Source organism: Necator americanus, chromosome II (genome assembly GCF_031761385.1).
Source record: "Necator americanus strain Aroian chromosome II, whole genome shotgun sequence".
NCBI lineage: Eukaryota > Metazoa > Nematoda > Chromadorea > Rhabditida > Ancylostomatidae > Necator > Necator americanus.
Window position 1 is genome coordinate 2777854 of NC_087372.1, and position 27398 is coordinate 2805251.

The window sequence follows — 27398 nt, forward strand, 5'->3', positions numbered from 1 at the left end:
ATGTAAAGAAACATGAAAAAGCCAGTGGAATGTTTGCTAAAGCACTTGACGAATGCGCATCAAATCATGTTCGGTCGAATAAATAGAATGTTCGAGAACAATTGTACGAAGTGAGGTGTTGATCTCTGACAATCGGATAATACTATGACAATGGCAATGACAATGACATTTAGAGAAAGGTCACAGGATCGAGAAGACGAGGATGAAGTCCAAGTTGAGGATGCGTTGTAATCAATCGATATTGATGAACGTGTGACCACCATGCCACATCCTTATTCACAGAAAATCCTCGTAACTCATTGAGCGGGGCATGGTCGCAAAATATGAAATTTTCTTCTAGGATAGTTGAAGTAGCCAGTTTACCGAGATATATAATATTACAATTATAATTGTAATTATAATAATAATAGTAATAATAAAAACAATAGCAGTAATATACAACTACACTAAAGACCACATAGCCAACCAGTGAATCACACCATTTTTTCTACGATCGATGGTTTGACCCACCGGTAGATCACCCTGCCTTTGAACAAGAGATTTTCAATAAAGAGAAGTCTCCTGTAAATGGAGGTCCTGTGTTGAAGATGGTCTCCTAATACGGATCGATGATCATTGACTTTGAAAGAAAAAATATGATTTCTCTCCGGAAATACACCATGTCCCTAATTCTAATCAATACTATAGGGAAACAGATCAGGATGAGACGTGATCAGGTATTGGATCTATGTGTAAAAGTCAGGAACAATCTTCTGCTTTTTTATCTTTATTTTATCTTTATTTTTGTTTTTTTCAATCTTTTTTTCTTCAACAAGTTTTTATTGAATTTAAAGGAACAATACGTATGTAGTGAACAAATCACTTTGGTCTCACGTACATATGTATGTTCGACCTTTATTATTATTTTTACTTTCTAAATATAATTTATTTGTAATGTATTTTTATATTCATTCATTCTTTTTTGTTTTTAATTCTTATATTATTTTATACATGAATAGTTTTATATTTTCCATTTGTATTTTACATTCTTATTTTTCTAGAGTACCCAAAATGAGAAAACCGTGTAATAACTGAATATTTTACAGCTTTTTTTAAAGCTAAACGTTCGTGTTTTATTAATAAGTGTCAGATTGATAGTTTGTTGAATTTTTAACTGAAAAAAATGGTGATGCGATAGAGAAGAAAATTTTGCTTGATCACCTTAAGGATACTTAATTAAGGATGTCTTCTCTATTTATTTCCTCATAGAAGATGCAATCCATATAATGTAGTTGTACTCAAGGCGATTTAAAGATTTTTCTGAGATTCAATATTTATTCAGTGGAAAAAACTGAATGTTTAGGACTTTACATATTTAGGGATTAGATTTAACTTGAGTAAAGGAATTGTCATTCCACAAAAGGACTGAAGGGAGGGCAAAGATACTCGAAATATCACTTCAACTTCAAACTGAATTGTAATTTGCAACGGGAAATACTAATATGGTATAATAAATAATGGGAAATAATAAATAATGAGAAATAATGCAAACTGGATTTTAGAAAGAGTATTTTGCGCTCAAATTATAAATTATAGCGCAAAATTAGCTGAAATAAAACGTTGAAATTTTCGAGGATTTTCCAATGTTATGCGTTTACCTACCGCAGCGAAATATTCATTTAGGATTTCTAATGAAGCGTTATGACTGATGCATACCATGTGTACTGTTCGCAGGATCGATATATCGATCGACCCCGGCCATTGTCTCGAGTATGTTATTCGGACGTCCTCATACACAGCACATCAGCATCTTATGGAAGTTTTTGGTTGGACGGGGACGTCCTTCGTCGCTGACCTCCTCCTCATCATCCACCTCCTCCTCTTCACCGTGCCTTTACATTCAGTCTCGGAGGTCAATTAGCTGCGATTGACGGATTTTCTCCTACAATTTCACGCTTCAATTCATAGACGTGACCAGCACGACATTTGCAGATTTTGCAGACTATCGTAGCCAATAAAAGAAGTTGGTTAACTTTCGTTTTCCTCCTCATTGCCTGCACTTCACGTTTTCTCCGAGGTGAACTTGGGGATTTTTTGAGATAAACTTAAGGACAGAGCATTTTATGATGGTTCACGGACATTAATCTCTTGTTAGAAGCAAGTTTTTCAAGTTTCAAGTTCTGTCGTACTTTTTTGGGTGAGAAAAGCGGAGTGATCATTATCTCCACGACTTCAGCGTTCGCATCTGAAGTTTACAGTATTTTTCTTGGTGTATGCAATACAATTTTTATTTTTACAGAGGAAATAACAAAATAATGCCAAATGTACCTCGTTACTAGTTCAAAAAATGCCACGATAATTTTAAGTGGTCTTATAAATTTAAAACTTTTTAAGCTTTTCTTTAAATGTTTAAAATTTTCAGGTGGTCTTATATATTTAAAAATTTTCTAAGCTCCTCACTAACTTTTGCTTTAGTGTCTAAACTGCTTTCTTGAAAGAAATTTTGTAGGGTATATTTAGGTCTCCACTGGTATTTTTCATCTATCATTTAACTGTAATTTTAAAAAAATTATTTGTGGAATTTTCTATGTAGACTGCATTTTTCATGTAGACTATCTTATTCTCGACGAACGGCTTTGAAATATTAGAAGAAAGCTTTGTTTCACTGTTATTCGAGTCCTCTCAAGGTAATTTATTATTTTCTTTTATTCTACTAAGTTTATTAGTTTTATTCGGCTCAGTTAAGGGTACTATTACCTTAATTACGACCTTATCATTTTGCGGTGAGATTGAATATTTCTGGTATTTTATACGCTATCTACACATTTTTCCTCAATTCTATCCAGAAAACCAGGATTCGGCGAATTTTTTTAATCTGATCTGGGGACCACACTAATCAAGCAATCAATCCTTCGTCTCAATCAAAACTTTGTCGTAAGCTACGTAGCTAAATTAGCTAAACCAGTCAAAATCTGTTCATTTCTGTGGTAGCGATTCGATTTGAGTACGGTACGTTTATTGTGGCTTTTCGGAATAGCTATAATTCTAGAAAAATTTTACCTGAAAGGGATCTCATACGCTAAAATTGGTCAAATGAATTTGATTAGATGTAGGAATTCTCAATAGCCATTTCCATTTCTAATTTAATAGTTTTAATAATTTTAATAATTTTAATAACTTCCATTACTGTGGATTCTGATCTTTGTAAAATTTGAGCTCTATCTCTGTTTTCTCATTTCAATTTTATTTTTCTTGATTTTTCCTCTGTCTCATTTTTGACGTTTTTTTCTTCATTTTTATTCAATCTTTGCGTTCGTAATACGCTCCGTAGAAATCTTTTCTTTTCTTTCATCATAACTTTTTTCATTTCTCTTCTTTGACTTAATTCGTTTTCCTGGATGCATTCTTCTTTTTTATTTGCCTCACACGGCCAAAATTTTCCTCTTTTTCTTGGAATTATTCATTTATGTTCTTTCATGCATTCACTGATCCAATCATTCATTTTCTTTTATTTATATTTATTCTTTTATTTTTTCTTTTATTTTTCTCTCTTTTTTCGGGCATTTGTGGCCCAGATATTATTTATTTTCCTATTATCCTATTTATCCTACTTATCCTATTTATCCTATTTATCCTATTTTTATCCTATTTATTTCTACCTCTTTACGAGTGCATAGTTATTTATTCATGTACTTATATCCATTCCGTTTGTGATCATTTCTTTTAGCACACATTCTCCAGCTCCTCTTTTTTCTATTTTTCTTCCTGGTTTAGGTGCGTTTTTCGCCATCATCTTTCCCATTTTTCTTCATTTATTTCCCGGATTTCCCCTTTATATTGCTTGAAGTTGGCGCCTACGTCTAACAGTATATCCCTAACAGCATGTGCGTGCGACGTACGGGATCATCGCCAGCCGGTCGATGTTTTCCGCCTATCGGTGGTGACATTTTTCTATGGACAGTCAATGGGTTTTTTTTTCTCGTACGGTCCGCATCGTCGTCGGAAACCTGCTGCGGTCGTTGTGCCCATATCTGGTTATGGTGGCGGTGGTGGCGGTGGTGGCGGTGTCCATCCGGTGAAATCTCTCGCATTTCCTGCGTTCGCTGCGGCTAATACTCAACCATATTGAGGTCACACATTGTTCACTTTACTATAGTGCTACTTTCACACCAATATCTTCATGCTAAAAATAGATATTGATCGGTGAAAAGACACCAAAAACAATATTTGCTTTCCGCTGAGTTTCAAGGATTTTAGTACAGTTTACGCGGCTCCGAATGTTTCATAGTACACTCTTGTGGAACTCGTTCTGGCGCACACATATTTGCGGGGCCCAACCATTCGCGAAAAAAAAGTATTTCCATTCAGAAAGCGTCAACTTATTTCGATTATTCAATATGGCGGCTCAGTTGGGCAGCAGGTGGGTAGAAGAGTTTTTTTTTCCCCCGCCCCCTCCATGAATCGCCGCCGCCGCCGCTGCTGAGTTATTCAGAACCGGCAGAACAGCCATCGTGATCGTGTTCGCGTCAGTATGCGTCGAGGCCTAGTACTCTCATTTCACGAGCCTGTTTTATTTCCGAACGTTTTATGAGCTGCGAAAAATGTTCAGCGTACTCTACCGCTTGGAATAATCCGGCTCGGATATGTGCATCAGCACAAAATCCTCGCGGTTTTGCTCCGTAGATACTTTTATTTTGCGAATAGTACAGTTAAATCTGGTCCTGTTCTGTGTTCTGCATATGAGCCCAGAACATTTTTTTTTCTAGTAAATAAGACAAAGTGTGTTCCATTTTTTAAAATCTTTATTCTCTGATGCACCATTAGTGTATGTGAATAAATAAATAAATAAGTAAATAAATGTTAGCTCAACCTTCCAAGCAACCTCCATGAAATACAAAAAATTCCTTGCGCTCGGTGGATTTGGACGAGTTTTGCTGACTTTTTTTGACTAATTCTCCCTGTTTCCAATGTTTTTCTTAGCTTTGATCCAATTATCCCAGCAAGAGATCATGTAGCGCTTAGTTTGTGTTGATCTGTGCTAAATTTTACGCATTTGGACGAGTTTTCCTTTCCTAACTTCCTGTAATTCATTCGGGAAAACATTGTGAGTTTAAATATTACCGCCACTTCTTGCTACTCGTATTTTGGCATGGAAAAATTTCTACTAAAATTTTTTTTTGAGCTGCACTCCAAACATCGCAGCCAATCCAATAGGTCTTTTATTTATTTATTTATTTATTTATTAGGCTTAATGACATGCTCAAAAGATGTGTCTTAGAGGATATATCTTGGATTACCGATTTTCCTTGCAAATATGGAGGTGAGTGGACGAGTTTGTGAGGCGTTAAACGAACCAGCTGACAAAATTGAAATAAATAAATTAGTGACGTGAGGCAGTAATTAGCTAACGCAGTTAAAAGCAATTTATTTGTTTATTTATCTTTGAATTTATTGTTACTGATTACTGTATAGTATCCACGTAGATGTATACCGTATGCCAGCACCGACTTGCCATTGCTCAGTGGTTCTGTGATTTATTATCAATTTTCTAGAATATCTTTTCCTCGAAAAATTCAAGTTCCACTTCTTTTCACCTCCAAATGCTAAGGTAATTTCCCAGAAAACTAGTTGGAAATAGTTGTACCAGAGAGAACTACTGTAGTCCCAAAAAGAACTACTGTACTTTTTTTGTTGTTCTGAAAATTATACATAAGCGTACAATTTGGCACGCGTCCTTTCCTCGTATTTCCCCTGAATCAGGGGCATCAGCCAGCGTATTAGACTTCGTAAAGACATAATACATATGTTTATGAGTCATGCGACCGACGCACGCGCGCGCATTCTCATCACCTTGTTACCGTCTTGGACGTAGATCCGCCCAATGATAACACCTCCGTCGTCATCCGAACACGATTTGTCATCCCATCATTCCAAGAATTCCACTCCTCTTCTTCTTCTGGAATTTTCCGGATTTTTCCACTTTGGGAATTTCTAGAAAGTATCTAGTTAACCGTGAAGCATATTTTTGGAAGTGTAGCGTTGTCCATCTATGAGCGCATGGACAAAGCCAATTAAGCGGATTCGGCGTAGAGGACAGGTGGTTTTCTGACAGATGCTCCATCTTGTTGTGGTGCCGCTTGTGCTGCTTACGGTCATTTGATATGTTTATGCTTATTATTAGGTGAGAGAAGGTGGTTAGCAGGGATTTTTCAGAAAAAATTATCATTTCTATTCATCAAGCACGTGTTCCACGTGTTTACATACGTATCTAGGCGGTTGACGATATCTGCTTGTTTTTTTTTAGTGGGCGGAGTTCATCCCCACTATCATAGGCGTAGTTATCCGCGTAATTAAACGAATAATTGTTAAAGGTGTGTGAAGCACAGAATATCATTTTAAATAGTATTTTTTTCTGATACCACTGCTTTCTAATTAATTGTAATTAATTTTCTAATTCCTAATTAATTAATTGCTAGTAATAAGTTGTTTCAAACAGAAATGACGCTAAAATCTGCCTTTAAATTAAAAAAAATTAAGTTCTAAATTTAGCGATTCCTATTCACTAGGAGTATTAGCGCTTAAATCAAAATCTATCAATTTTGTGTATTACGTACAAGGCTGTCTTGATATTTGAATGGTCCACTATAAACCCAGGGCTAGTTATAACCAGTGAGGTTATTTATTCTTGAAGAAAAAAATCCGCTTCAAATCCAAGCTGTGGACGAGTTTTTTCTCTTCGCTGTGTACTTCAAAACTAGAACTTAGGTACATATGTATCATATCTGTATTTCTGGATATTTACATGCAGCAATCAGGTTGATGTATAAATAATTGTTTTTTTTTCTAATTTAACGTCGCGGACAGAAAAAAAAGAGCCTATTGTTATGTAATACGTTGATTTCTCTACAATATTTTTTTTTGATTTTTTAGTTTGGTCTAATTTTTGTTAATTTTTGGGTCAATACTTGTTATAAGTTGGAGTGATTTCAATGAAAGATCAAAATACCGGGAATTTCTCCTGATTGCTCAGGTTCTGCCCTTTTGAGGCACTTCGATTGTGATTGAGAAATGGGCGGAGCATGTTCCACTTTCACTTAGCATGCTCCAGAGTAAATTCCCGCTCCAAAATGACTTGCAGCCAGTATTGTGGTCTTCCTTGCTCAATTTTGAATCTTTTTTTTCGGACTAAACCGGACAAGAATCATGGACCTGACCTGGACTTTTCCACCGTTTAATTTTTATCCTCATAGTTGTTCTACTCAATGTCAGGGCTATTTTAATAGCTCTTGAAATCTCTAGTCAATACCAGTCTGCAGGTGGGCGGGGTTTATTCCTTCCTAATCGTTCTCCCCATAATTTTTACTGCATATTTAACTATTTTTTATATTTCACTAACGTAAAATATCATTTCCATTTGCTCGTTCACATAGAAACATCTAAATTGTTCTTTTATAATCGGTCATAAAGTGCTGGACGAATTGCTACAGTAACCTCTGTCCTTTAAATATCTCTCTGAGTAGGTGGAATATAGTAACTTCCATGGGATTTTCCTAATTCGAGTGAAGGCTAAGTGGTTTCTGCTTTTCACATCCTTGTTCTTTGTGGATGCTATTGTACGTACGTCCGTCGATCCATCTTCTTTCCCTATCTTTCAACTCCGTTTCTTTTTCTCTTTTTTTGTGTTCTTTCTCCTTTCCGCCTCTCCAGATTCCTTCTCCGCGTCATTTTTTTTCGGAATGAGCTTGAACCTGGATGTTCCGTTATCGCACCTACCTCAACATCTGTTTGTTGCAGGATCGAATAGCGTGAGAAGCGCTATCGAAGGTGAAGGTGACCTTAGCTTCGCCCGACGTGCCTGAGTTTCGCCAATTGGGCCGGAAAATCGGATCATCACTCTGTTCCGGGGTTCATGAAATGTCGTCGATTCGAATGCCTTCACTTAATGGTTTTGCTATCTTCTACTGCTTTCTTTGTGAGAAAAATTCGAGTAATTGAACTGGTTCACGTGGTTTTTACGAGGTAAACCGAGCGCAGCCGCCTAATGACCTCTTCCCAGACAGGTGGTGGCGGCGGTGGTGGTGGTGGTGGTTGTGGTTGTGGTTGTGGTTGTGGTGTTGGTGCTTTTACGCCGGCCAATGTTTGTTCACGTTCAAGATGGCGTCAAGCGTCATCGACGGGGTCTCGTCAGGGCTTTTCTATAGCCGACCGTGGAGGTGATAGCCTGCCATTTACTTGTTATCATTTTTAATTAATCATAGGCTCCTTAAAACCCTAAGAGTTAGCTTAACTTATATGAACTGACAAACATTTCCTCTAAAAGCTCCGCCCACTCCACCTTAACGCTATCATTTAACGTAGGTAACTGCTTCTTTGACGCTTTCTATTCCATCCTAGAAATTGAAAGCAACGTTTATTCAATACCTATCAATCGTTCCTGATTTTATGGCACTTCAAAATCTGTCGAACTGCTTAATGCGTTTGTCATATGTGGACTTTTCAGCTTTTTTTCCTTACTAAATGTCGGTTTTGTTACTCATCGCTACAGTACCCTGACCAATGATTATTTCTCTATAATTGTCCTCTCTTTTCTATTTCTTTCTTCTTCTGCAGTCCTTCTCTCGCAAACCTGTCGTTCCCTTTGGGAAAATTTCTGCAAAATTTTCTTCTAGACCTGTTGATGATAGCGCAAAGTTGAGCTTCCATAGCTTTTCTTTTTTTTTCGTGGAATTTCCAGAATTAACGAAATCCTATAGATTCGTATTTCAAGCACTTTTGCGCATTACCACATTACTTCTGTTCAGATGGATGCACTAGTATTGCAAAAGTTTTAGTTAATCTACTATTATAATATCGTAGGACTTTGTCCTTTGTAGGTCCTGGCACGGAAACACGTAAACATCGCTGCTTTAGTTCTAGTAAATTATCTTCTGTATCATCTGCTTATTTGCGTAAATGATATATTTTGAATGATGGTCAGATTTACAACGAATAACACTGTTACTGTTATCGCTTTTGTTATGTTTTTTTTTTCGGAAAACGTTCGGGATTTCCGGATTACCGTTGGCAATTACCTCGAAACTGTGATTTGCAGTCTATTAATCATCATATAATACAGACGATCCGCCACCTAACTGCACCCGAGCGGAAAGAGTGAAAAGAGTGATTCACTTCCGAATGGGGACAGGTTAACTCGTTCCAGCGTCGTTTCTGGTTTGAATGCATTACAGTAACGAAAAAGAATGGTTGGAGGAAAGAGAAAAAGAGAAAAAAGAACTAGGGAAAGAAAAGAGTCCATAGTGGTTATTGAGGAGTTAAAAGTCTGATGGAAACGGTAGTGTGCTAACTTGAAGAAATGTAGCGTATAGTCACCAAGAGACATAACCACTGCATACCGTAGATATCGTTCTGAGACCGGTGCGATGGGAATTTTTGCGGAATTCGTTTAGTAGAACCGTGCAGGTCTAATATAGTGGATGCCAAATATGTTCAGCCGAATGACCGCGACGCGTCTGCCGCAGCGTAGTGGTTTTTCTGAATGACATGCGCTTACGCTGGACTCATACCCAGCTCCAATCGAACATGGATTTATCCGGTTCAGATATTCGGCGCCGACTATCTATTCTTCCCAGAAGAGTCCGTCCACGGGATCTAAAGTTTTCGGGAAGGACCCCTATGTCCTCGTTTTTGTCCACAATGTTAAAAATCGTTCCTATGCTTAAATCATTCGTAATTCATGATGAGTTGAGGACGCAGGGTCATCTGAGACAACGTTAATCGCGACTTAATAGTACCACTTTTGAAAATGGCCACATTTTTGTTTTTTCCGGAAATTTCTAACAAGATTCTTTAGGGTGCCCGCAGAGGGTCATTTTTAAGAAACCTTTTTGGTTAGGCTCACATTTATTTTGTTTTTCGTGAGGGAACCGAACAAAGTCAGAACTCTTTGCTACATGAAAAAAGCAAATTAATAAATGAATTAAATTTAGTTCATTGAAAACGTGAAGGAAAAAAGCATTTAGGTCTAATTCTTCATAATTTCGATGGACTTTGTGGCTCTTTTCTTTCACTTTTTTCATTTTCTGACACTTTCCACGTACTTCCTTTATACGGTGCTTTTCTCATGGATGACAATAATGTAGATGATGATATTCGACGTTAGGTGAACCTAGAGAAATCCAGAAAAGTCGTGAACCGGTCAAGGATCCTTCTAAGGCAGATCGCATCTGATTGCACTTCTCATGCACTTGGTAGTTTTTGTAGGGTGAGTCCCGTCACGATTCGACGACTACGATAAGAATCAGTTTCTCGGATTAACATACGACAAGAGTGTAGTTTTGTTTGATTTTCCCCCCATCACCATCCACCCACACGTTTTTGCAATATGTGATGCGTAAGAGGTGTTTGTCACATGAGAGGTGGGAGAGCAGCTCCATCCGGCCGGTTTTAGTTCTCGTGCACAGCTGTCGTTACCCCCATAGATAGGAATTTCCTTATGTGAATTTTATTGGCGCCATGCTGTTGCTGTGACTGTGTCTGCGGATCGGTCGGTCGCTGGCTGATGCTTCCTTTTCTTATTCGAGGGATTATCGATGATTCTTCACTAATTTCAGGCGTTTTTTCTTTTCTTTCAGTTTTTTTCCCTCGTCGTACGAGACAGCTTGACCCAGAGACCTAGGCGCATTGTAGTCCAGCTACGAACCGGAACATCCTCCTCCTCCTTCTTCTCCTCCTCCTTCTCCTCCTCCTTTAAAGCGCCGATTAACGTAAACTGTAAGTGCTTTTTTGTGTAGGATTTGCCGAAAAAAAATGTGGTAACTGTTTCTTAGATTGCTTTACAAAGAAAAGTCTATCTTTTAGTTTCGGTTACTGTAAGAGGCTACGTTACACAGTTACACAAAGTCTACGTTTTGTTGCATTTTCTCCAAAATACGTATCGGCAAGAAAATGCGAATGAAATTCTACTTGTGTACGACGACGACGACGACGACGACGACGATAGATGTCTACTGTAACTGTTTTTTTGTGCAGTTGCAGAATGCAGAATGGTTCTATTCTCTGCGGTTCTACAATATCGAGTTCCTGCATTGGCTTTTCTTCAAAGCGCGAGTTTTTCTCTTCGCATCAGTAATTTGATTCTTCAGGAAGAATTTAAAGCGGCACAGAAACTTCCATCTACGCGTCTGCAATTGCACCATTTACCATTACCATTCAAAATGTTCTATGATGCTCTGGTTTTTTTTTTCTTCCGGTAATATGGCGACGCAATGTGAATATTTCCACCAGAAACTGTAGTTTAAACGCACATATGCGGAATTCTCCAATTCTCCGCTTCAATCCCGCCCATTTCCTGTTTCTCAAACGTGTTATGGTTAAGGTTGGTCGATGAGATCTACTTTGGATTTTTAGTGATGGTACGGTATTCGGTGATGACCTTGTCTTAGTCATCTATTCAAGCATAATTTTTACCAGAGAACTGGTTTCCACTTTTTCCATACGAAGTTTTAATAGGGAGAAAACAGCAGAAACCAGACTGCGTCAAATTTGAGCATCCGGAGGAAATTTGAAGAAATTTCCTAGGTAGAAATTGCAGAGAAGTTCTTTAGAAATGTATGTGTCCAAAAATTACAGTTTAACTAAAGACAGTACGATGTAATGGTCTATAAAAAACTACTGCATTTGTAGAAATTAAAGAAATAAACTATTGATTAAAAAAATTTAAAGGATAAAGGAGAAAATAATTTTTCTCCCTTCGTTCTTTGCTGTCTTAATAATTCTTCTTTCCTAGTTCGCGGATCGTGTAGATAAAATTAGAATAAAATTAGATTTTAAAAAAATGAAATTTTAAATTAGTGCAAATTCAAGAAAGATTCAAGAGTGTCTGTCATGTCTTCAATACCCATGGATCGAGTCAATAATTTGAAAATTTTGAAATAATTCATTTTTTATAATTTCATTAATTTTTTTCAAATAAAAAATAGATAAAATAAAAATAAAAAAATAACAAATGTAAAATGAATAAATATAAATAAATAAAAATAAAATAAATAAAATTTGTGTGATTTTTTGAAATAATAATTTTAGATTTGAAATGATTTGAATTTTTTCTTAAATGTAAACTACAATTTTCACCGCTGTATCCGGTATCCGAGCTCCGTTCAATGATCTTTTTTTTTTTAAATTTCAAGATCTAAAGGTTACCATCAACCTTGTCAAAGCCACAGATATCTCCATATCCTGGATGACTGTCATTTTCCTCAAGCGCTCAACCAGCAGACCTCGTTGTGTTTCAGGTTGAGTTGTGTCGATCCGTGAAGGATCCAGTTTACTTTCTTGCCGCTGTGTACCAATAGTAGCCCCACAATCGCACTCGAGTAGCCTCGGCGAGTATCCATGCGACTTTTTCCGAGGAATTCAGCTCTTTATCTTTGACCAGCTCTATAACCACTTAGTCTGGCGCTGGATCCACCAACCGTTTTCGCGCAAACACATGAGGCCATATAGGTTATTCGTGTTCAATCATTTTTAGGATACAGATAAATTCCGCCAAAAAAGATTTAAGTGGATTTTTTATGTGTTGCTTGGATGTGATCAACAAAATAAGTTTGACCACGCTAAGTTTGGGTAACAGAACGTCTTTTGAACAACTTACCATTTATTTTCTTTCTACGATTCTGGCGAAAAAACCTTGAAAACGCAGAATTTCTACAAGGGCTCATAGATCTCATTGGATTTGCGTTCATACACTCATATCCTCATATTCTTTTTCTTTTGTTTCTCCGCGTAAGTCAAAGAGAAATGTGAAAATGTGTCTAAAAAATGTGTTGTGAAGAGATAAGAGAACATTATGAGAGCAACTGGTGCTTATGTTTACTCGAACGACCGCTACGCGCTTTCATTTGCGGCAGAGCAGAGCGGAATGTTGCGTGTGTAGACGCCAGACAAAAAAAAAGTTGGAGATGTCGCAGTTGCTGTGTAAACATAGGGTGTTTCACAGATTTCAAGGTGGTGGTTTGTTGTCCAAAAATGTCCCAAAGCTAGAGTTCTGTAGATTTCATAGAAATTGATCTGACTTTGCTCTCGATGGCGTAATAATGTCCGGAAATTAGATGATCAGCTGAGAGGTGATGTTTTCGGTTGGGTTATTTTGTGTCTAGTAGAAATAATAGAACCATATAATATATAATAATATATAATAATCATAATAGATCAAATAGAGCTAATTATCTTGCCTTTATTAATAAAATTCTTTATTTTCTTATTTAAGCAAGTCTCTGGCGTATTAATGCGATGATACGCGAACGCGTTTGACTGTAATTCGGAATCGTAGAAGTTTTATGAACGCGTGTTCGCCTATGCCTCAATGACTTGCGGGAGCTACGGCCGATGTGTCATATTAGTGTATTTGTCCTCTCAAAGAAGTCTGATAGCGGTTTTTTTGACCCCGGAAAAGTGAAATGCTTAGTTGGCACCAGGGCGGTTTCGAACCATCGCAAAGAATTTCGATAAATAGGATTTTATTACCTTTTATATATTTTCGTAAATATTGTATTTTCATAAATAGGATTATTATTATTATTAATTTTTTTATTGTTAAATAGTTGCTTTTCGAATGATATCTGAGCAAAAAGTCCTTGATTTATTAGATTTCTGGATTTGTGAAGGGCTCTTTCGGTTTTCGTTAATTTGTTTTATTTATTTTATTTATATTTATATTATATATATTCATATTTTATAGTTTTATTTTTGATTTTTTAGGATTTTTATGCTCTATTTTTTCTTGTAAAAATATGTCAATGGGCGAAGAACACGTCTCAACCCATCCCCATTAAACCACATTTATTAGATTCCGGAATTTTTTAGTGTTTGCTGGAAAATTTTCAAGCTAATAAGCGAAAATTTTGTGAAGTCGCACACTGTGATTCCATGGAACACTTCGAATTGACAAAAGCTATGTCTATTTTAATCATTTAACAGGATTTCACATAAATTATATATTTTATATTTCTTTTTAAAGACAGTCACTTAATTCACTGTATTGTTTATTAGATTACTTCTATTTTCGAAGGGTTTCGTACCATTTAATTTTATCTGTTCCGACTGATACTACTTTAATAAGCCATGATTTGCCAAAAATTTAGCTGCAAAGCCCTTGATTCTAACTCTCAATTCACTCTGCTCTTCCAAATCCTTCCCAGAATCAGTGTCAGCGTTAGGGGTAATTTTCGCCGCTGGTTTTTCACCTAGGTAGAGTTCAGGACGTCACTTTTAATTATCCCAACTTTTACAGACGGTGGAAACGTTAATTTAGAAATTCGAAATTCTCATGGATCAGTAATATTAGGCTGATAATTTTACCCGAAGCTTATTTTTGAATACACTTTATGGTTAATTTTTTCCAGTCACATGGGTGAAAGAATATTCTGAAGAGGAATTAATTAATTGGTCGAGGAAGTACTTGTAAGATACCGAGAAGTGTCACCGAGTTTGGCTATATTTATCATAATTATAATTATATTATATTTATTATTATATTATATTATACTTATTATTATTAGATTATTTATCATTATTTTTATTGATTTGAGTGAAAAAGTAAGAATCCATTAAAGAGTGGATTATTTTAATTTAGTTTTATTTTATTTGAAAACTATGCCTTCACCTCCGGAGAATGTCATTTTTGTCGGCTTTTATTATGAGTGGAAACTATAATAATTCTTATTAGGACAGCACCTCTTTTCAAAAATTTACGGGGTTTCTTCGACAAATCCAACCTTTCTCTTCAAAATTTCAAAAATTTGTGAAGTTCCTCCGAAAAATTCAAGTTTTTTCTCCAAAGTTTATGAAGTTCCTGCGCGAAATTCAAACTTTTTACTTCAACGTTTATGGGATTCTTCCAGAAAAGTCAAATTTTTGTGCCTCTGCGAGCGGTTTTTTTTAAAGGATTTTCCACCACTTCTTTTGTGATGTGTTTGAGTTAATCGATCTCGTTTCCATGACCTCTTCACTTCCATATGGCATAGAACTTATCGTGTAATACGATTATCCATATGTGTGTCCGCAATTTCTTGTCATCGCTCTGAATTCTTCCCCATCCGCATGGGATTACGTCCTAAGGTAGTGTGTTTACAGGATTCGACGATAGTCTCGTGATCTACCGCCAGTGACGTCGTATCCATTGTGGCGCTGCATCCGACAGATGAGTGAGTTTTCACGAGAATTTGCGTATTTATCCATGAAAATATAGTTGCTCCCTAAGTTTCACATCCCGGCTTCTTCCAGCAGTCCATAATTGCTTCTAATTGCTGGGAATCTTTGAGGTACACGAGGTTCAGAGTTGGACGCAGTGTGTTTGTCCCATAATTCCTGTTATATGGTATGGGACGCAGTTAGTTTCCGTAATAAGACCAACTATAGGCAGTTTACCTGTATAACAAGCATCTTTCTTCAATGATACCTCCTAAAAGATTCGCTTCTGTATCTCTGGAAGATACTTTCTGGAAGCAACAAGTTTGGATGAACGCAGTCCTGATTTGCTAGACGTATTTAGTCAAAAAATGAGAGCGTGTCTTGATGGATCATAGATATTGGCCAGTTTTCCGACATATTTTGATAATAATCTCCATTTCAATCATTTTTTTCCTCACAGTCACCCATTTCAAATCTTTGGAATCAAGAGAGGAACTTAAACCTTCTCGCAAATTTTCCCCTTAATTTGAAAAACCCATTTTCTTCCAAAACTATGTTTCCCCTCCTTTGTTAACTAAAGCTGTTAGAGAATAGATTCTTGATCGACAGAGATTTTAACACTACAGAGCAAAAATTATTGAATAATCAGTTAGACGTGTTGTTCTTGCACTTCATCGTCGTCATACAGGTTACAGTAATTTTCTTTGTTCATTGAAGCCGACGGTACAAATTCTCCACATAAACTATGTTGAGTAAAGCAAATTATTTCAATTTTTTATATTTTGAATCGTCGTTGAGCGCCAAAAACCAATATTAGCCAGGAATATCTACGCCGTCATGGGATTTAAATGACTGAATTGGCTAGAAAACGCCAATAGCTTTGTTTGGCTTTTTTCTTCCATAAATTGCTGGAACAAAGAGCTAAACAATTGTCAATTTGATTAACAGGCGCTCCCAATATTTTTGGTTTAGCAGATTTATTTTCTGGAATTCTCGAATTCTAATGTGAAATACGATTCAGTTTCAGTATTGTCCCCGTCAAGTCGTTCTCAGTCTTTACTCACTCTTGATTTCTATGATTTTTTCCTTTTTTTCGTTTTCTTTCAACTCGTGTCTTTTTTTCTCGATCCTAGATATCTTCTCTGGCATTCATGTGTTTCTTTATTGAGACTTTATTGTTGGAAATTTTCAAGTTCAAGTGTTTTCTGCACTTATTTTTCCTAAATACCCTTTCGACCTTCAAAAAGGAACCAATGACTCATTGCATACAGGTTTTAGGTACTGTAAGGTCAACATATGTGGCCGTTTAGGATGTTCAAAACCTAAATTGATCGATTGGCAGATCAAATCACCTGTAGATGTTTTAGGATGACTAAGCAAACATGTCATAGATGCAACAAACAAGTCTATCCGACGGATAAAGTTGGCCCATTAAAGGACTCGACATTCTTTCATCAAGGTGGCCTTTGATCTTATTGATTTCTGTAATCAATCAATTATCAGCAATAGACACGTTTGTGAATATAATTTCCAATGTTAAGGACATGCAAGTGAATTACACATGTATTTAATGTGTATTGATTATTTTTTACAGGCTGCTTTAAGTGCTACATTTGTGGTACTCGACTTGCGTTGAAGACCTACTGTAATAATCGTAGTGATCAAAACGATAAGGTAAGATTTTTCTCGTGATTTTCATAGCTTTTACCGGTAGCAGAGTTTGTTTGTTATTGATTCGTTTGATCAATAAATAAAATCGGTGAACGAATAGTTATATACTGTATGTGATAACCACTACACCACGAGATCGCCGCATTAGGTTTTTAAATTCATCCTTAAGGAAAACAGTCATTTTTAGATAGCGACTTCATTAAGAAGCACTAGATGTAGAATCAACCCCTGATTTCCTAGTTTAAAACAATGATCTCGGGCGGGATCGAACCGCCGACCTTCTGTGTGTTAGACAGATGTGATAACCACTACACCACGAGATCGCCCAATGCTAACAGAATTATTTGTGAGGATAAAAACACTGACTTGACACATCGGCTAGCCACTGCAAGTCATTGTATAGGCCAGTTACACGTTTGTAAACCTCAAACGATTCTGAATTGAAATGAACGTGGGACACGTCCCAAGCGGATTGATTAACGCCAGAAACTTTATCCCTTTATTATACTGTATTATTCACTTTTACCGTTTCGATCTCGGAAAAGTTACAGAAAGGCAGAGCTTCTTTCCTACATCAAGCACGAATTTGTGGTTCCTTTGTGGTCTGTGATCCTTTGTGGTTCCATATGGGTTGGAGGAAGGGTTTCCTAAAGGCCATGTGGTCCGAGGAGAGGGTGGGAGGGAGAGAGAGGGGAGGGAGGAATTTACGGGGGTGTAGATAGTAGAGAGGAAGTACTAAGCGCCCTGATTCCATTAAAAACGCGATTCATAAGGGTCAATAAATGATTTAACCAATTTTTTTTTCCAAGCCATATCGATTTGTATACGATATATTTGCTTTATTGTCTAGAATTTTAGTTGGGTCTTTTTTTCAAATTTTTAGAAACTGTTCTAGATGTTACTGTAACGTTTTGAAGCTGCTGACCAATCACGTCTCTATCTGTCGCGTTCGTGTGATTGGCTAGCCACGCCCACAGCCGTTGTTTTGACTCGACAACTATAAACAATGAAAATAATTTGAAATTTACATACTGTACGGGAGTATTTTTTGTACTTCGGGTTCAACGTTCGCTTATTTTTAGCTCTCTAGATGTGCTATTAGTAAACTAGTGACCTCACTTTACCTCAAGTTGTTGAACTCACTTGAAAAATCGATCCCGTAAAGGCCACATGCGGTATTTGCCGAAGGCTTCACGCTAGTTTTGTGTACATTGTGAGTGAAGAGATCGCGCTCTAGACTATTATGAATAAATATTCGATCGCCAAAGATGGTCGATGAATTGAATTGAAGCAGGTTATGGGGAATTATCGATCGATACGTATGTGGTGCCGTGGATCATCTTGAGATTATGTGGATATTATGCATTTTCTTCACTTGTTTCAAAGAACATCCAGTAGTGAATTGGTGCGAATCTCTCTGAAAACTTCATTCTACACCGAAAACAATACATTACTTCATTTTTCGAAACTGTACTAATTTACAGTTAATTGCCGAGGATTTCATGGAAAAGCTGGGAATTTCATCGCTTAAATCTGGCACTCTTTTTCCTCATTTTTCGAAAAAATTTGAGAAAATAAATGTTTCCGAACACATAATCTATGTGTTAGCACCCGAAGGGACTTATGTTTACCCGGATTTTTGTGATGCGCTTAAAAACATGTCAGGGCGCACAGATAGAGTGCCTGTGCTAAGAGGAGACGTTGCGGTCGCGTCGCGGTCCGCTGCCAAAATATAAGTTCTGATCAGAGTATATACAAAGCTGTACCCAACGTAATTTCTTATCTTCTAGGGTTTCTTTGTAACTTTTTGTCAGTTTCGCCTTTCCATGCATGCCCCGTCCTCTTTTTTCCTGGGAAGGGACCAAAAATACAAAATATAATTTTGAAAACAAGTGACTGATGGGGTAAATGAAATCCAGACTAGACGGATTATGTAAATAAGTGAATAAATAAATGTTTAACCTAATGAAGAATCAAACAAATGTTCGATCAGTCCAATTATCGAATGAATGATGAGGTTGATGAATAAATGGGCATACGAATGAATGTTTTCATCACGCTTTCTGTCATTTTTCTCAATCTTAAGCATCCCTACAAAAATTTGTTGACTAACATTTTTCAGAGACCTTTCCACCAAATTATACTAGTTTCTACTGAAAATACATCACAATATTTTATCAGTACGTGGAGAAATTATTCCATTAATCGAGAGAAAAACGTACGAGTTCTCCCCAAACCTGTATGATGCAGCCGATGGACTGGTTTTTCGTTTTAGTGCACACGTTTTTGTCACTACGGTGAAATTTAATGCACCACAGCATATGACACACTTTTCCGAATAACACTTTTCGATAGTCATCGGCGAAATGTTGGTCATTGTTTGGAGGATTGTAGGGATTTTTCCGATTTTTCCACTATTTTCGGTCTTTTGCATGTTTATTTCCATATTTTTTTACCACCCATTTCTTCATTTATTGTTCTAAGGAGAGCATAACCGCTGCCTAATCTCTTTTTTTTTATTATTTTGAAGAGGGGGTAGTTTATTTTTCGCTGGAAATTTCTCTATATCCCTTTATTCATACTATTAACAAGATGTTTTTAATAATTTCCCAACTCCAGGAAGTCTACTGTGCTAATCATGTCCCCATTGCTGGACCACATGATCTACCACCGTCAAGAAGCGAAGGATCACCCGTTGAAAATGGCACCGGAAAAACAAGCAATGGGCACAGGAGGTGAGGAGCATCACGTATCGATCATATCGATTGATTTCTCGCCATGTCGATCCTCCATCCAACTCTGCTCATTTTTTTTTTTCGAAATTAAGTTTAAGTTTTTTTTTTGTCTGCAACGATGCGACAAGTTAGAAATTACTGGTTTTTGACAATGAAATCCATTAAGTTGGCATTCGTTGACGTTGCGTCACGGTCACAAAATCACATTTTTCTGCATTTACGGACATTTCTTTTCCGAATGCGTGCGATAGCTTCATGGTTGTCGATCTCAAGCGAAAAAAAATTAAATAAATAAAAATATTTGAAAAATTAAATATTTGCCATTTAGTATTATTATTTGTTAATATAAAATATCTGCCTGATTATGTGAATCACATTTAATTCAGAACTTTATCTCTGATCATTTTCTCCAAAAGAAATTTTTTTTGCATAAAAATGACTTGTTTCAGAGATGCTGGACTTGCAGACATGAAAATAGCGCATGCTATCAAAGCAACACAAGTCGCTAAACCGTATCCGAAAATTGTTCACAAAGGAGCTCGATACGCTGTGGTATGTGATTGATTTTTGAGTTTTTTCACCTTTTGATTTCCTTCACCTTGGAATTCAAACTTTGTGCAGAGCTGTGAGGAAATGCACTTTTTTGGATGAGAAATTTACGGGTTTTTTTTTCCAATAAACTGAAAAGGAAATTATTTCCCTTTAACAAGTTTCCTTCACGTGCGGGTTCAACTGTGATCTAGTGTAGTTATTTCTGAAAAATGAGTCAAATTTTATTTTGGATGAGCAGGGAAGAACTGTGTTCTCACATACGGTAGAGAAGAGTGTAATAAAACAATAAAAACACTAAATGCTATGCTACTAATTGAACTGGTTTGAAACATCTCTAGTAGAATATTTTGCAAATGCTAAAGCGAACAGAGGGTATGACTAGCGATAAATAAATGTGTAAAGCAAAAACTAAGCTCTAGAAACGTTGGGAATGAGATCAGGTGGGTAATATAAGGGGCATAAGGCTTTTCTCTATTCTATAGAAAAGTCTAGGAGAAAAAAAATAGGTTGAACTAGGAGGGATTCATGCAATTTTGGAAGATCCAATGCATTTTATGTATGGTAGGGTAAAAAGGAAACGATGCACAAGGCAGTTGTGTAAGCGGCAACGCTCAAAATAGGCGTGGTGCACAGCGCGGCGGTTAGAATTGAGATGGGACCCTTTGTGACAACATTACTCGCTGTGGTTCGCGGAGGTCCCACCTTGATTCCAACCGTTATGCTGCACAGCGCCGCTACGAGCGCAGTCGCCTACGCAACTGCACTCCGTTTCATGTCGCTTTGACCGGACTATATACTGGCAAGCATCAAAGGACCCAAAACCAGCTATGAGCGGGATATACAAATATATTCTATTATTTGATTCCATATCCTATTAATTATTTATTAATCTGTATTATTTGGATGTTTATCTATGTAATCCCGTTCCTTCCTATTCCCGTTTACTCCACCTTACTTTAATTTCATCCTAAAAACTTAAATCTAAAAAAAATTGAATTTGGTTTTGTTACGTATAGCCTGAGGGGACACTCTGATTATTGATCGAAGCTCTAAGACATTTTAAAGGGATTTTTTTCAGGACTATGACGCTCAAACACGGCTAGAGTTGCTCCATAGACGAGCCGAAGATCAACTCTATGACTCATTCCAAAATCAACGCACAAAAGAGAATGAACAATTCGAATCGGAGACAAGGGTGAGACGACGCAAAACGCATGCGATCCTGATCTGTCAATCGATACGCATACTTATAGGAGGAATGGGAACGTGCGCTGGCGGATTTTGCACGAAAACATGAAAAAGGTCAGGCTAATATAAGGAACAAGGACGATCTCATCCGTCAGTTAACAATTAAAAGAGAGAAGAAGCTTGAGACACTTCACAGTAAACGACGAGTAAGTTACCCGCTTTGATTGGTTTTTTTTTTCCCTTGTAATTTTTTTCCCATCGATCATCTGTGATTGGTGGTTGCTTCCCACCAATAGGAGACACAACGTTTAATTTCACTTTTTAAAGGAACGAGAACGTCATCAAACGGCAGAACTCGTCGACAGACAAGCACGGGAAATGCTGGACTTATTCAAACAGGCTCGATCGGTGAGTTTCTTTTATTTTTTAGAAACTCAGCTAATGGATACATTGATTCCTTCATGGTTCACCGTAAAGTTCGCCTACCGTTAAGAAACTCGTCTAAAACACTTCGAAATTTCTGCAGATTTTTCACAGCTTTCAAAAACGTCAAAAAACTTGCGATTAGTTCACCACAAAACAATCGTTTATACTGCAGGAGCAACAAGCAGCAGACAGCTCGTACAGCAGCTCCGCCTACCCATCGACTCCGCCTCCACCGCAACCACCATCATGTAGCAAACGTGACATCTACACCAGTACTGAGTATTTTTCGGTAAGCAACGGCGTGTGGAGACTAATTTGATGCAGCCATCGACTTATTGATTTTAGTCGATTGATGAGGTGGCGATTCATTGCGCTCGAAGCGAAATGACTACATTTACGGATCTCATCCGTGCGCTAACAAGTGGTGCAAGGAGCGATATTGACATGGCACGGTATGTTTCTGTAGTCATTTTAGGGAGCGGAGCCTGTTTTGTATGAACCCATTCCAGATGTAGTAATGAGAAATATGTATATTGATTACTGATAAACTCGATAAACGGCAGAAACGAAAAATCGCTTCATCGAGCACTTTACTAATCAATAAATCGCTTGAACGCTCGCAGTTGCACTTTATATTATCGGCTCCGGTATGCATGTTTGCCCCGATGATAATCCATGGACGTTCCGATAAAAAAAAAACAAAGACGAGGAAAAGATCGTGTACCATGTCGAGAGTTCACTGGTTTGCTGCGGACGCGTCGCGGTTCTCTGGGCACACATACGTGCCGCTGTCTAAACACGATGACTCATCCTGGCTTGGGACACATACGGTCATAATTACGCGCGTGTTATCGATTAATATATGAAAGATGGAGGAGGGTTAATAAAAGCATGTGAGAATATCTCTTCTGCCTCATTGTAGTACTATCAGTGTCAGCCAGTGACCAAGAGAATTTTTTGTTTCTGAAAGACAACCACTCCGAAGGGTTTTCTGGAAGAAACCACTCGGTGAACGTCTCGATTATTTCTTCTTTTTTTTCTGGAATTCCCATCAATTTTCAGAGCCATTTATCGTTGGATAACGATCAAAAACTTGAATACGATGATCTTTGACGATTCCATTGAACATGACACACCAATGGGCCTTCTGCGTGGTATTAAATACGGTACCGAAAGTTACCATGTATTGTTCAAACGACTGTGCAGGTGACCAACTATATTGATTTTTCGGTTTGGCGGGCTCTATCGCTAACCCCTCGTTTCTCGTTCAGTTACGCCGGTTTGCATTGTGTCGTTATCAAGGGTTACTCGAAATCTGCTGGATATCAGCCTGGCTACTCATTTGATGACAATCGATTCAGGTACGATTTTGAGTTCCGGGTGCAGTGTTGAGTATCAGATTTCGCTTCGTATCTTCGCTTTATTTTGCCGTATTGAGTCTTTTTTCTTCCAGAAACACCTGGAATGCTGTGTATCTGGATGGATCATGGCGATTCGTACAATGTAACTGGGGAGCACGCCACTTAGTGTGAGTTCGGCTGCTTCTTCAAAAATTCTTTTTCGCAGGCTCTCAAGAAGAATTGTTGCTGCCTATTGAATCGATAATTCTCGTGGTAGTCACCTAATTTCAAAAAATCGCCCCTTCATAAGAGTTCTCCTAGATGTTCCTTGGGATACGCTTTCCTTTCTGAAACATCTTCCAGACATTTCTTTCCAGAGAGCAGTTGTACTTATGTGCAGTCGGATTTAAAAAAGAGTTCAAGTTTTTTGAAGTTGTATAAGCGGCTGAGCTCGAAGCAGCGCAGTAAGTGCGGTTGCGATCGAGGTGGGACCATCACTTTCTTCACATGGACTGCAGCGATGAGTGGTGCTAGCTAAGGTCCCCTCTCGATCCCAGTTGCTACACTTCACCGCATTGTTTCAAGCACAGCCTCTTAAAGGCATCACTCCACGAATCTGAGGTGGTGCAGATTTCAGGTGGAGTATTCTTATAAGGGATAGTAAATTATGAAGAGGAGGGTAATTTCCTCCATTTCTTCCTATTTTCCGTAAAGGAACGGTCCGGAAGATTCGGCGCCGCGCAAAGCTGCCGCGCTTCATTCGAACTCCTTTTAGAAAATAGTGCGCCAAAACGCCTGAAGGCGTATCTTCCGGGCCTTTTTTACGGCAATTAGGAAGAAATGGACGGAATCACCCTCCTCCCCGTAATCTACAGTCCCGTATGCGAATACTCCACCTGAAACCCGCACCACCTCAAATAAGTGGGGTGATGCCTTTAAGCAACTATGCCGAGTTCATGTCGTTTTGACCCTACTATACTTCCTGGGAGCAGCTTGCATCGAAGTCCAATGAGGAATTTGAAAAACGGCCCGATGGTCGCGGATTTCTGTGAAAGGAGCGACGATGGCTCAACTGTGATGTCCTGATAAACTCCAGCTTGTGAATTCAAATCGAAAAACTGTGAATAGAAATTGCTGCATGCAGGGCTGGCGGTCGTGGATTGCTATGGAATTTACCTTCGGTTCTTTTTTTTATTCGGAAGTAATACATAATGTGACTTAGATATTTACTTCTGGTAAGTTTGTTTGGACGGTTTGATCTTCTTGAACTTCTTCGATTAATGAACTATCGCAAGCGCTTCTTAAATGGGGAAACACATAAGAACGGTTTTTGTGCTCTACGGACGTTTTTGCGCTATTTCGTCTTCGCTATTACACGCTATTACAGTAGTAGCACAGTTCGATTCTGTCGCGTTAGAGTGCCCCCTCCACCTCAGCTATATTTTACCCCGGTCTTTTACCACCACTCCCCTTTAATTCCCATTCACGTCTCAATAAAAATGTATCGCTGTAATCCGTGGAAACCTAAGTTCTGATGCCCGTGCCTGAACCGAAAACGTATTATTTCTCGTAAACTGGCTAGTACCGAGACGAATAACATATCCCAAAAATTCCCCTTCTAGAAACGCCAAAGACAGCGACAACGAAAATCGCAGTGATGGAAATCTGCGCTACGAATACGATGATCATTACTTCATGACCGATCCCGAGGTATAGTCACCTTCTTTTTGTCGCATTTGAACTGTGACATCCGTATGTACAAATCGAATGCTGAACTTTTTTTTTCATCAGGAGTTCATCTACGAATTTCTACCTCATGACCCGAATTGGCAGCTTTTACCACGTCCAATAACATTGAAACAATTTGAACGAATCCCCTTTGTAAGAAGTCTCTTCTTCAAGTACGGCCTCTCTTTCGTTGATAACCGGCTGGAAAGCACACTTTATGTGAGTTTCCTACGTTTTAGCTGTGTCTTGCCGCTAAACAACGTGTTCATAGTTCAGACTGACAAAACCGGCGCAACATCGGTGGCGATAAGACTTCCGGAAAAATCTGGTGACAGCCTCATATTTCACTATAACCTCAAGTTTTTCGATTCCGATGAAAATACCGTAAATGGGTTGTCGTTGAAGCGATTCGTAATGCAGTCAGTGTCGAATGGAGTGAGTTTTAAAGAGCGATTTGTACGAAGATCAAAGTGATCAGGAAATTGATCTGTTTAGGTTGTAATGTTCCGAGTGCATGCACCATCTACAAGACCCTTATTGTTGGATATTTTCGCCAATAGTGTCTCATCAGCGCATTATCTTACGGGACAACCGATAAAGTTTAAGAGCGTTTGCAAATTTAAGGTGAGTGTGGTGACGTGATCGATTATTTTGATCAGTACTTGGATCGCAAAGTAGTAGCAGGAGCCGTTATGTAAAAATCTGTGTTAAAAGAAACCTAAATGGTGATCCCGCTTCAAATTCCCTTTGGTCACATGTGCTTATCGATTTTATTTCTTCTTTATTTATTTCTTTCCGATTTTTTTTTTCTTTTCTAGGTTGTCTGCGATTCTCTACAAGTGATTATGGTCCCACTACCCGAATGTGCCTCCGGTGAATGGGGCCCTGCGAAGGCAACAAGATTATTCGGCCTTCGACCCATATCCCATATAGACGCGATTATTAACGCTGGTCGAAGCGTTGAAATTAGATTCAAGTACGTTGATAAATTATCGATCGATCGATCGGCTATATAGCTGAAGTTCCGTAATTATAAAAATCTTTACACAGGATGACGAAACGCCTATGTGAAGTCGTTTCTGCGCTGCATCGTAATCGTACTGACGATAGAGTATTGCAAAATTGTTGTCGCACAATACTAAAAGGAGATCAGGTGAGCTGTTCGCTTCAATTATTTCGCGAACTGGTGCATTTTTTTCTATTTACAGTTGAAACTTTTTAAAACTAGCACAACCTTAGGCAAGCTTATCAATTCATCACAATTACAATTACATTATCCTTATTTTAAGTCTCTGTTGATTTTTTTGTTTCCATCTCAAATTGTTCAACTTTTCTTGTGATTTTATTCACAGATTCTCAAAGTTTGCGCCTGTCCAAAAGAATTATTGGCTATGCCGGTAGTATATGGTCGGTTCAATATGACATGAAGCATGGTGCTGTTGCGTAAGCGGTTGCGTTTGAAGCGCCCCTGAGGAGCGTAGCGGTTGGAATCGGACCATCAGCTGCAACAATGAATGGTCGTGGAAGGGGTCGATCACTCGATTCTAACCGCTCCACCGGTCCACCGCACCACTTCGAGCGCAACCGCCTACGGAACTGCACCGTGCTTCATGTCGTGTTGACTCTACTATATGTTACTTACTACGCACATCTTGCGGCTACTCCTTGTATAAATAATTGTCTTTCCTTTATTATTCTCTTTCTATTTCTTTTTTCTTATTAAAGCGTTGCATTGTGAACTGTTATGGTCTAATAAATCAAATTTGATTAAGGAAAGGTTGCTTCTCAGGTGGGGCCCAAAACGTTTTGGTACAACTTTTTTTGTTGAAGGATATTGAGAGGCCAAGGCTTTGATTGCTTCGGTGTCATTTTTGCTTCTTTTTTGTTGCAGTTATGATGTGCGTTAAGAAATAAGTTAATTTATGTCGAAGCCTTTTGATTCGTTCGATAACAGGAAACGTTTCCGTTGTGTTCCCGATGGATTGAGGCTATTATTCCTTTTTTACTTTATTGTTTCTAAACGTTTAGCGAGTGCTCTCCAATTTTACATTCGTAGCCATTCTTTTTTTTATCACTTCAGGTATCGATCTTCATCGATTTTCCCGAAGAAGGTCAGTACGGTTTGGATATCTATACTCGCCAGGATGACCAACTTGTGAATGGCCGACAATTACTAACCCATTGTTGCAAATATCTTATCCATTCCAGAAATTGTTAACTACAACAACTACTAATTAATAAGTGATAGTTGACTCTTGTTGTGAGACCTGTTCACTTGTGTTGTGGCGCAGACATACGGGACCTTTCTTGTTGTTTGTTTGTTTTTTTTTATATTGCAAGTTATAAGTGATATTCATTTATATTCCAAGAAGATAACGTTCCATAGTGAATAGTACTCTCTGAAAGAAATTCATATATCCTTGCCGATTGTCTTCCACACAATTTATTTACCACTTCGGTTTGAAGCATGAGTAAGGGGCGTGGCTTCCACTCGTCTCATTGGTTGACGTGTGGGTACAAACCATTCCTGAGTGCATTCTCACCAGTCCTTTCTAGTAAGCGCATAAATGGATTAGTTTTCTAAAATTATTCT

General features: G+C 38.0%; 1 protein-coding gene across 2 annotated transcripts; it reads left to right on the plus strand.

Moving 5' to 3' along the window:
* Positions 1–3943: 3943 nt before the first annotated feature.
* On the plus strand, positions 3944–27023 carry RB195_016699 (uncharacterized protein; the record flags this gene model as incomplete). 2 transcript variants are annotated; one of them, XM_064183347.1, is made up of 22 exons in its annotated part: positions 3944–4054; positions 8036–8157; positions 15141–15179; positions 16533–16624; positions 16760–16839; positions 19456–19571; positions 20021–20123; positions 21202–21318; positions 21377–21517; positions 21639–21719; positions 21910–22026; positions 22083–22189; positions 22800–22943; positions 23009–23098; positions 23191–23265; positions 24700–24787; positions 24869–25024; positions 25082–25240; positions 25301–25429; positions 25624–25781; positions 25856–25958; positions 26886–27023. In XM_064183347.1, 22 exons carry the CDS (start codon positions 3944–3946, stop codon positions 27021–27023), a joined length of 2466 nt encoding a protein of 821 aa, XP_064039227.1. The 2 variants fall into 2 exon arrangements, with proteins under 2 accessions (XP_064039227.1, XP_064039228.1); XM_064183346.1 differs by lacking the exons at positions 3944–4054; positions 8036–8157; positions 15141–15179 and having other exon boundaries at positions 16534–16624.
* Positions 27024–27398: the final 375 nt, after the last annotated feature.